This window comes from Epinephelus lanceolatus, chromosome 10, assembly GCF_041903045.1.
Source record: "Epinephelus lanceolatus isolate andai-2023 chromosome 10, ASM4190304v1, whole genome shotgun sequence".
Taxonomy (NCBI): domain Eukaryota; kingdom Metazoa; phylum Chordata; class Actinopteri; order Perciformes; family Serranidae; genus Epinephelus; species Epinephelus lanceolatus.
Genome location: NC_135743.1, coordinates 27,836,797 through 27,848,075, shown reverse-complemented (window position 1 = coordinate 27,848,075; position 11,279 = coordinate 27,836,797). Strand labels below are relative to the sequence as shown.

The window sequence follows — 11,279 nt, the reverse complement described above, 5'->3', positions numbered from 1 at the left end:
TTAATGTTTCACAGATAAAGTGTACTGGAATACTAGCATTAGTGACACATTATTGTAGCTCTGTTACAGTTCCAGAGTAACATAGGCCTGTAGGAATACTGTCAACAGCCTTAGGGCAATAAGGAGAAGGTTGTATGTGCCTTTTTAAGGCAATTGGCCAGCACAAATAATATAAAGAGAGTAGGTTTCACACACACACACACACACACACACACACACAAACACACAGGCCCAAGACACAAACCTGATTGGCTGGGGTCAGGTAGTTTAATACTAGCTGATTGGCTAAAGGTAGGTAACATCTGGACAGTGTCAGGCTCATTGTTTGCCTCTGCTTACAGCCCTTGTGCTAAATTAGCCAGCTACTGATAGCAGTTTCATATGTATCATAAAAATATGAGATGGTTATCAGTTTTTATTAAAGTACACACAAACAATAAACCCAGGAAACGTCTATACAGAAGAGTTTATTCATATCATATTAGAGGACCTCAAACAACTGTTCATCAATGCTGCTGTAAATTGGGTGCAAGTTATGTTAAATTCCTTGTACTGTGAAGCAACAAAATCTCTTGCAGAAAGTGTCTTAACAATGTGATAAATTGACTATCAAACTTTGTTTTAATAGTCACTGACCCTAAGTACAAATATTCTATTAAAGGAGAAGAAGCATGGAAAGATTAACTTTAAAAATAAGTGGACATGACTATGACGAATTAGATCAGACTCAGCCATAAGGATGTTCAAAGGAATCATCTGATTCTATCCCAGTGACTTCCACCTCACACAGTGTCAAGTATTCTTTTCTTCCAGGAATCACAATGTTCACATATTGGCCTTCTATGAGATCACATGCAAAGGTTTTGGAGGTCCCAGCTGCGATAGACGAGATGATGGCACATCTGAAGGAAAAAAAAGAAAGAAAAACTGAATTATGAGTGAAATTATGTCTCCTGACAAAAACTATCCATAGAACCCACCAGTATAACTATTTAGATCCTGGTGATGCTTTTACTGTATAAAATATAGGTTTTTGTGTGAAAATTATGTACGCTGATCAGCCAAAACATTAAAACCACTGACAGGTGATGTGAACAACATTGATCATCTTGTTACAATGCAATGTTCTGTTGGCAAACTTTGGGTTCTGATATTCATGTGGTTGTCACCAGACATGCTCCACCCACCTAAACACCAGTGCAGACCAGGTACCCCACCCTTATAGCAGCGGCACTCCCCAGCAGCATTGGCCCCCCAGCAGGACAATGCACCATGCCACAAAAACTGCTCAGGAGTGGCCCGAGGAACATGACAGAGACCTCAAGGCATTGACCTGGCATCCAAATTCCCCAAATCCCAGTCTGATTAAACATTTGTGGGATGTGGGGCGTCGGTGGCTTAGTGGTAGAGCAGGCGCCCCATGCACAAGGCTGTTGCCGCAGCGGCCTGGGTTCAAGTCCAGCCTGTGGCCCTTTGCTGCATGTCTCTGATTTCCTCTAACTTACACAACCAGTGTAAAATATTCAAACCTTGCATATGACAGAAAGTGCTGTTACCTGGGATTAGCATTGCCATTGTCATTAAGGGAGTTTCCAATGCGGATCTCAGCACCATTGAGCCTACTGTGGCAACAATCTTTTCTGTTGGTGATGGTGACAGTGTCAATTTTATACTTCTTCAGGAGGTCCAGTCTCCACCATGGTTTTATCTGTCCTTGTGTGTGGGTACAGGATCCTTGTCCATAGATGCTTGCCCGATTTCCATCAATTGCATTTTCAGGGGGGCCATCCCACCCCACGGAGGACTGAGTTGCTTTTCCACCTTTAGCAATATTAGCACCTGGACAAAGCAGCATTTAAAATTATATATGGTTTCAGGAGGGCACAAAAGTTTTAGATATTTGGATTTGACCAAACCCATAAAAGTAAAAGACAGTCAACTTATTATTGGATAGTTTAACTGGTACACATCACCATTTGGAGTGTTTCCTGAAGGCTGACCATTGACCTCCACCTCACACAGTGTCAGATATTCTGGTCTTCCAGGAATCACAATGTTAACATACTGGCCCTCCATTCCATTACACACAAACGTTTTGGAGGTCCCAGCTGGGATAGACTGGATAACAGCGCACCTGAAGAAAAAGAAAATGAAAAAGAATTTTGAGTAAAAGAAAATGAAAACTGCATAAATCTTACTAGTAGTTGTTTTTAGATAATGATAATGCTATTGTGGTGAAAAGAAATACAGGTTTCTCTTCGGAAAATATGTAGATATCCATTGCACTAATTTCTGTAACATACACAACCAGTGTACAAAGTTTCAACCTAATACATGACAGAAAGTGTTGTTACCTGGGATTAGCATTGCCATTGTCATTGAGGGAGTTTCCGATGTGGATCTCGGCACCATTGATTCTTTTGTGGCAACAATCTTTTCTGTTGGTGATGGTGACCGTGTTAATCTTATACGTCTTCAGGAGGTCCAGTCTCCACCATGGCTTTCTTTGTCTACTTGTGTGGGTACAGGATCCTTGTCCATAGATGCTTGCACGGCTTCCATCAATGGCCCTTTCAGGAAGACCATGCCACCCCAAGGACGACTGAGTCACTCTTCCACCTCTAGCAATATTTTGGTCTGTACAAAGCAGCATTTAAAATTATATATGGTTTCAGAAGGGCACAAAAGTTTTAGATATTTGGATCTGACCAAACCCATAAAAGAAAAGGCAGTCAACTTATTATCGAATAGTTTAAATGGTACACATCACCATTTGGAGTGTTTCCTGAAGGCTGACCATTGACCTCCACCTCACACAGTGTCAGATATTCTGGTCTTCCAGGAATCACAATGTTTTGGTCTGTACAAAGTTATGAAATGTCATATTGAAGATAGATTTAGAAAGGCACACATACATTAAATCTAAAATTGGAATTTATTGGGGAAATACATTGAATTTGATTGAACCACTTATGACTATTCACTGAAAGTTGGTGATTTGAATCATCATCTCAGTTGAATAAGATTGCTTCAAGTTGAGCAACCTTTTTTTCTGCTAGTAAGTGTGTTGTACAGTACTCTTGGGGACACTCTGGTCCCCAGATTTTGCTGTGGAGTGAGAACTCCTGGTACAGAGAGCTACAGTCGCAGCAGCCTGGAGGAGGAGAGACTCTGCACTGTAACGGTCTGACATAACTTTATCTTCTTTTTTCTGCTTGGAAATTTATAGCTCACACCACACCAGCTTAATACAACACAGTCTCTGGCTTTTGTTTAATAGCTAGTGTTGGCAAAAAATGTTGTTGCACATTTCAGGTCCATTTCAGGTCCATTCTGGTAACAAGGACTACATTGGTATCCCAAAAAATAAAAGGGAAGCCTTCAAAACTGCCATAACTAATTTGAATTGGGATACTATTCTAGAAGACAAGGATGTGGAAATAATCAGTCAGTCTCTCATGGAGAACATACAAAGCAAAATCAGTGAATTCTCAGTTAGAATTAAACACAAAAGCAAGAAGAAGTCTCTTCCATGGGTGAATGACGACATCATAAAACTCATGAAGGCCAGAGACAACGCCTTAAAAACAGCCACAAAAACCAAATTGAGCCATGAGAGACAGAAATTCACCATGCTGAGGAACAGAGTGTTGAGGCAACTGAAAAAAGCTAAGGCAGATTTCTTCATCACCATCATCGAAAACTGTCATGGTAACTCGAAAAGTATATGGACACAGATCAATAAATTAACTGGTCAAAAGCCAACCTCAATGAAACAAATTGTATTAAAGGTTAATGGTTCAACTCTGCAAAATCCAATCGAGGTGGCACAGACACTTAACCAATACTTCATCGAGTCGGTTGCCAAGATAGCTCAGAGTTTCCCAGCCATAGTTAGCAATGTATGTTCATCCAGTACTGTTGCTGTTGGTATAAATGAGTCTATGTTCAATTTAAAACATGTATCAGGATCAGAAGTTACAAATGTGATCTCATCGCTTTAAAGCCTCTAGAGCTAGGGATTTGTATGGGTTGGACATTTCCTTACTGAAAGAAATCAGCTCCTCAATAACAGGTCCATTAACACACATTATCAACACCTCACTGAGTCAGGGGAGATTCCCAGAATCATGGAAATCTGCTGCTGTTGTTCCTGTTTTTAAAGGTGGAGATCCTTCCCTTACATCTAACTATAGGCCAATCAGTATTTTACCCATTGTATCAAAAATATTTGAAAAATTGGTTGCAAAGCAAATTACTCACCACCTCAACAACAGTTCTTTTACACTGCATCCAATGCAATTTTGGTTTAGGACAAACCGCTCTACAGAAACTGCCACATGCTACTTTGTTGAAAAAATCAAGTCATTAATGGACCGGAGGGGGGCAGTGGGGGCTGTTTTTCTTGACCTGCGGAAAGCATTTGATACTGTAAACCATGCTATACTATTAAACAAACTCTTGACTTTTAATTTCTCCACTGAATGTCTTAACCTGATTAAATCGTACTTATCATCTCGATCTCAGCTTGTCAAAATTGACAACAGTAGCTCCAACTTCCTGCAGTTATCAACTGGCGTTCCGCAGGGCTCCGTGTTAGGTCCACTCCTGTTCAGCATGTACATTAATGATCTCCCCTCTATGTGTGATTCATGTGACATCCTAATGTACGCTGATGACACGGTCATCATTGGTCATGGGGAGACAGTGGGGGACGTTGCGTCCAAGTTGACTGATGCTATGGTAAGAATAACATCCTGGCTGAACCAATGCTGTCTACAGCTAAATCTCTCAAAAACTGTTTGTATGCTTTTCTCCAAAAATAACAAAACAAACCTAGAACCAGACATTTTTATCACTGGTGAAGTTGTCACCGAACACAAATATTTAGGAGTACACATTGACTCAACTCTCAGCTTCAAAACACACATAAAGAAAGTCAGTAATAAAATAAACTTCAGGTTATCAAACTTAAGGTCTATCAGAGACTCCCTGTCAACCGAAGCAGCCAAAGTGTACTTTTTTTCTATGATCATTTCGCACATCACCTACTGTCTAATAAGTTGGTCTAATGCTCATTCCACTGCTCTAAAACCTTTGGAATCACTTTACAAACAAGCACTTAAAACACTAGACAAAAAACCCTTTAGACATCACCATTGCCATATCCTGAAAAAGTACAAACTTTTGAGCTGGGACAACCTAATTACATACAAAAACATCTGTCAGGTATACAAGATCATGCAGGGCTCAGCTCCTCCTCCACTGTCCAGTTTTATTAAATTCAAATCCTCTGCTATTAGAACTACGTGAGGTGCGACAAAAAAAGATTGCATAATCCCGTTAAGGAACACCACTTTCGGCCAGGCTGTATTCTCATTCAAAGCATCACATCAATGGAACACATTGCCACAATCGATCAGAGAATCTCCATCATATCACTCATTCCAAGCAAATGTTAAGAACTGGCTTGTAGACACCCAAAGATGTGAGCACTGATGTTGATATTGTTTTCCGATGTGAATTGTTGTCCAAATGTGTATTATTAACGTGGACACACATCACCTTGTTGTAGTCCAAATGTGTATTTATTATGTATGTATTTACGAACAGTAGTATGTGTTTGTGTCTACCCTATGTGGTACAATATTTTATCCCATTGTTGTTCTTTTTAAAGGTTGCCTTGTACAAACTGGCAAAGGGACAATCGATGAAAACTAGCTTTTTAAGCTAATTCGAGTGCATTTACATGTGTGTTTTTTTTGTACACAATGTTTATTAATGTGCATTGTCCCTTTCAAATAAACTAAACTAATTTTCAGCTTAGTTAGCTTGTCAACTAACTAACTAATTCTGAGTCGAAACCAGTTAAAAGTATAATCTCACCAGAATGGCCACTTGTCTGTCCTAGAACCACCAACAAGACAAAGACCACAGCTGGAGTCATCATCCTGTGGAGCAAGTTAAAACTCATATAATGTTATTAAAGCTTGATGATCTTTAAATACCTATGCAAATACTTTTACACATACATACAAATGTAAAACACACATCAATTTAAGGAAAAGATTTTGATTTATTTGAAGATCAGGAGGGAGGCCACGCCTGAACTCCACCTACACTGGACAATTTCCATCTTTATACAAACATGCCCAAATCAAACTGGTTCTGTATACATAGCTGTGTTTAGATTATACTAGAAGTGTGTATAGCTTACACTTGAAGATGTTAAATTTTTTTTGTCAGCTATATTTTCTGAACGAAAATGTTTTACGTTGCCAAGAATACTCTTCATACAAATATCTATATGTTGAGCTGCCAACACATTTAGGTAATATTTTAACCAGTCCCACAAATTAATCAAATAATACAGCATAATTTGTATTTGACATTTAATAGACCAGGAGGTTAGTGGAAGAACATAAATGATTTTATTTGAAAACTGGATGGGAGGAGGCCCAGGTTGATTTTAAAATTGGTTTGAATTGTCTATAAACTGAAAAATTCTCCATTGAGCCCAGGTACAGTTTTTAAAGGAGACTGTGCATGAAATTTGAGAAAATTCAGGTGAAAATATTCATTTCTTATAGAACTGAAAAAAATATATATATATATATATTTTAAAAGCCCTGTTGATCAATTTTCATGCACTTTTAAGACAGTCAGTATCTTCAGCTTCTCAGTTTACTGTCTTCTGTCAAGTTAGGCACGGTGCCAGACTACACCAGATAGGATGTATGAGGTAAAAAATCACACCTGTGGAACATCAGTCTTCTATTGAACACCTAATCTGGTGAAAAATGATCAGATGCTCAAATGCTGATGTTTCAGATTGACTGACTTATGACTCTGAAAAATAAACAGTGTTACATTTGTAGCAAACTTTGTCCAAAAGGGAACTGGAAGTGGTGGTAGAGCAGGAACATTACTGCAAAAAATTTGACAGTTTTTCACATCTGTTCAGAGCACATCATCTGTGCATATTTGTGTAATGCATTTGGTGAGTCAGTGCCAAATGGTCATCCCTACCACCCTCCGTCTTAATTCTCTATGATTAATAAGTTAATGTTTGTCTATATATGCAGTTTTCAATAGTTGGTAGTTGGTTCCACAATGCATAGAGTTAAATTAAACATAGGTATAGGCTACTCTACATAGGAATGTAAACAAAATGATGCAGGGTGTTGTTCACTTTTTGTCTCCTGCTGATAGTTAATGTTGGTTTCTTGTTTGATTGTTTGTTAGGCTTTTGCAATACATGTTTTAAAAATAGTCAAATCTATGGAGAGCAATCCCCCTCCTTATCTCTTTGTTTGCCCTCTATAGTAATATCACTCCCACTCAGAACAGTTCTGAACAAAACATTTAACTGACACATCTTTAGATCAAACTCACCCCAGCAGGATCTCTGTCAGGATTTAGACATAAAGGTCCCAAATATGAATAAACCAACAGGGAAAAAGGGACATGACCATGAGAACAAAGAAAAAGTAATGACATTGTGAATTAGAAAAAAACAAAAAAAACATTAGTAAAATGAACATTAACATTAACATAACGTGTTTACTAGTATAATTTAGTCACATTATATTTATATAATTGTTATTTTAACAATTGATATTGAACTTCTAAACTTTTAGTCTTCTGGAAGCTTGAATATTAAGTATCATTTCACAAAACTCCTTGCCCTAGCTCTGTTGCATATTCAGACCTTCAGAACTTGCACGTAATTATTTTCACACACTTTTGATTATAATCTTGTCATAACCAAGCTGTAGCATAAAAATATTTCTGATTTAGATCAATTTTTCAATTCACAAAATTACATGTGCAAAATATATTTAATCAATAATTCTACCAGAGACCTACCTGGAAACTCTCTCGCGCCGTGAAAGCAGCTGTGATCTCCATGTGTGCATCGAGAGAAATCATTTTTATACTTTAGTGCAAAGCATGATTGACAACTGTTGGATTAATTAACATCCTGATCAAATAACACATGTTGGTTTTGTATCCCATTCAGAGGTCAATGTGACTGTCTGAGTCACTTGATGTCTCAGAGGGCACGCCCTGTGCTTGCTCAAATAAAGTTTGTGGAAAGTGGTAGAGGCAGTGTACAGCTACATGTAATAATAATAATAATAATAATAATAATATAATGATAAACTTTGTTTATATAGCACTTCTCTTAATAATGTTACAAAGTGCTTAACAAGAAGAGACAAAACCAAATAAGGTACATGGCAAGTGACTGAAAAGACAGATACACAAGAAGCAAAAAACAGTTAAAATGAATAAATACAAACAAAACAAATTAAAACAGTATAAAATAAAAGCAGCCAAACATTCCCAAAAGCATTTACAAAGAGAAAGGTTTTAAGAAATTTACGAAATTTAAAAGAAGCAAGGGACTTAGTGTGCTGTCCCTTAGTTTAATAGGCAGAGCATTCCAGCGTGGGGGCTCTAACAGCACAAGCACGATCTCCCTTTGTCAAAAACTGTGACCTGGGAGTGGTCAAGAGGGCACATACTGTGTCAATAAGTCTGTAATATATTTCAGAGTCCATTTAAGGCCTTAAAAGTGAGTAATACAATTTTAAAATCAATCGGAGAACTAACAGGGAGCCAATGTAGGGAGGTAAGCACAGGGGTGATGTGCTCATGCCCCTTTGTCCCAGTAACGAGTCGGGCAGCAGCATTTTGGACCAACTAGAGACGATGGAGGGAGCTCTGATTAATACCTGAGTAAAGTGCATTGCAGTAATCAAGTTGTGAATAAATAAAAGCATAAACAACTGTTTTTCGGTCCGTGAGTGATAAAAATGACCTAATTTTCGCAATCATCTTGAGCTGAAAGAAACAAGACTGAACAATAGAGTTTAGAATCAAAAATCACACCTAGATTCCTAGCAGCCTGCTTAATATTCTTTGACAGCTCTCCCAAATTAGCACCAGCGGAGCTGATGGAATTTGGGGGACCGAACAAAATGACTTCTGATTTCTCAGCGGCTTTTGGGACATCCAGGATTTAATGTCAGAGAGGCAAAATGAGAGATTAGATAGGCTGCTAGAAACTGTGGTTTTTTAACAGCATGTACAACTAAATACCATCTGCACAGAAATGGTAAAGCATATCATGAGTCTGGATAACCTGGCCAAGCATGTATATGGAAAACAGAAGAGGGCCAAGGACAGAGCCTTGAGGGACCCCACACCTCAACTGGGCTGAGGAAGAAGAAACATTACCCAGGGCAACAAATAGTGGGTGAATAATGGCATGCTTAAAGCTGTCAGGGAATGAGCCAGAAACCAAGGAATTGTTGAAAATTTGTAAAATAACAGGGCAGACAGTAGAAAATACCTCTTTGAGGAGCTTAGTTGGGATGGCATCAAGGGTACTGGAGGAGGAGTTCATGTGGGAGACTGCATACACTAGCTCAGAGGTTGTAACAGGTTGAAACTGAGTGAAAGAGGCTGAACTGACATGAGGAACAGAAATAGAGCAAGGGTCAGGCTGGATTTGAGACCTGATGTTCTCCACTTTATTTACAAAATGGGAAAGAAATTTCCCAGGCAGCTCACATCAGGCTCAGAAAAAGAAGCACCAGTAACAAAAGAATTAATAACCTTAAAGAGGATTTTAGGATTATGGTTGTTACTTGAGATTAGATCAGAGAAATAGGCAGCTCTGGCATCTTTAACCGCTTCCTGATAACTGAAAATGTGATTTTTAAGGGTTGTATGTGTTATTTCTGACGTATTGGCCTTCCATTGTCAATCAGACTTGCTACACAGAGTCTTTTAAGGGCTCGAAGGTGGTCACTCAGCCAGGGGATATTATTTGATTTTAGTTTCCTGGATTTAAATGGGGCAATTTGGTCAAGGATGGCTAGGCACTGATCACTGAATAACTTTAGCAGTGCATTGGTGTTGCAGAACCAGAGTTAAAAATGCCAGAGCAAGTTGTAGAGCAGGGAGTGGAAATGGAGAGCTTTAGCAGGACTTTAAAAACAACAGCTTAATGATCAGTAACAGGCAAGTCCACCAAATTAAGACAGTTGAGTGAGAACCCAGATGAGAGTATCAGGTCTAAAGTATGATGAATGTGTGGCTCCTCTGACAGATTGCACAAGGTTAAAAGACTCTAAAAAGATCTAAAAAGCTGGAGGTGAGGGAATGGGAGGGATAGCATACATTGATATTAAAATCGGGGTTCTATGTTTCCTGGGTTCTATGTTCCCCACTTAACCCTGCAAAAAAGCTTCGATGTTCCCCGCTTGCACATTGCGGGAGCGTACCTATGTTTCCCGGGTTCTATGTTCCCCGGGTCCTATGTTCCCCGCTTTGTATGGGACCCCAAAAGGGTCCTATGTTCCCTGCTTTGTATGGGACTGGGGAACATAGGACCCTTTTTAATAATAAGGGTTCTATGTTCCCCGCTTTTCCCCAAAAGGACCTGGGAAACATAGGCCCTTTTTTTTTAAACAAAAGGGTCTTATGTTCCCCGATCCCAAAGCCTACAAAGCTTTTGGGGTCTGTTATTTTTAAAATTTTATTCATAATATTTATTTATTTATCCATCCTGGAGAAGGGGAGAAACATGACCCACAGATAACCAGTATTGTGTGTAACTCGTTACAAAGTAACACGTTACAGTAACGTAACTACTTTTATTGGGTAAAAAGTAGTGTAACGCGTTACTACTGAAAATATGGTAACGGAACATAGTTACTTTGTCAGTTGGGCACAACGTTACTTTTCCCGGGGACAGATTTGACGGTGACACTGCCTGTCTGCCTCAGCTGCGCACTAGGCAGGAACTGTGACAGTTGCCATGTCAACAGTACAGACAGGAGCGCCAAAATCAAGAATCGTATGAGGAATATGGAAGATACACGCGCCTCCTCGGATTATTTTAACGGTTTGTCAACCGAAGACAGGTTAGCTTATTGTAATAAGCTAACAATTAGCAACGGAGTGAGGTTTCCTGACCCGTACTTAATGTCGGGTCAGTGGGTCACCGACCCAACGAAATGGCCTAAGCTACAGTGGCCGGACATTTTTTTATATCTTGTGGAGAAACCCAGCGTTTATACGCATGAAAAACTCAAGGCATATAAATCCCTTGATGTGTATAATTTTGTACTTTGCGGTCATGTCCAAGATATTGAATACCGGGATTTATCTGATGGTTTTTGTGCTCTACGGACCAAAGTACTGCCGAGCCAGCGACAAGGACACAAAACAGTAACGTTAACTAATGTACAAGACCTGGGTGA

The 11,279-nt window shown here is 39.1% G+C and overlaps 1 protein-coding gene across 1 annotated transcript in view; it reads right to left on the bottom strand.

The window, feature by feature from the left end:
• Window positions 1–455: 455 nt before the first annotated feature.
• Window positions 456–11,279, bottom strand: part of LOC117266159 (uncharacterized) — a 32,415-nt gene continuing 21,591 nt past the window's right edge. The window contains exons 6-10 of the mRNA XM_078171226.1: window positions 2,771–2,810; window positions 2,355–2,637; window positions 1,974–2,134; window positions 1,557–1,839; window positions 456–902 (exon numbers count right to left, since the gene is read on the bottom strand). Of these exons, the coding sequence (XP_078027352.1) occupies window positions 728–902; window positions 1,557–1,839; window positions 1,974–2,134; window positions 2,355–2,637; window positions 2,771–2,810 (942 nt within the window). The 3' untranslated portion in view covers window positions 456–727. The remainder of the gene's footprint in view (window positions 903–1,556; window positions 1,840–1,973; window positions 2,135–2,354; window positions 2,638–2,770; window positions 2,811–11,279) is intronic.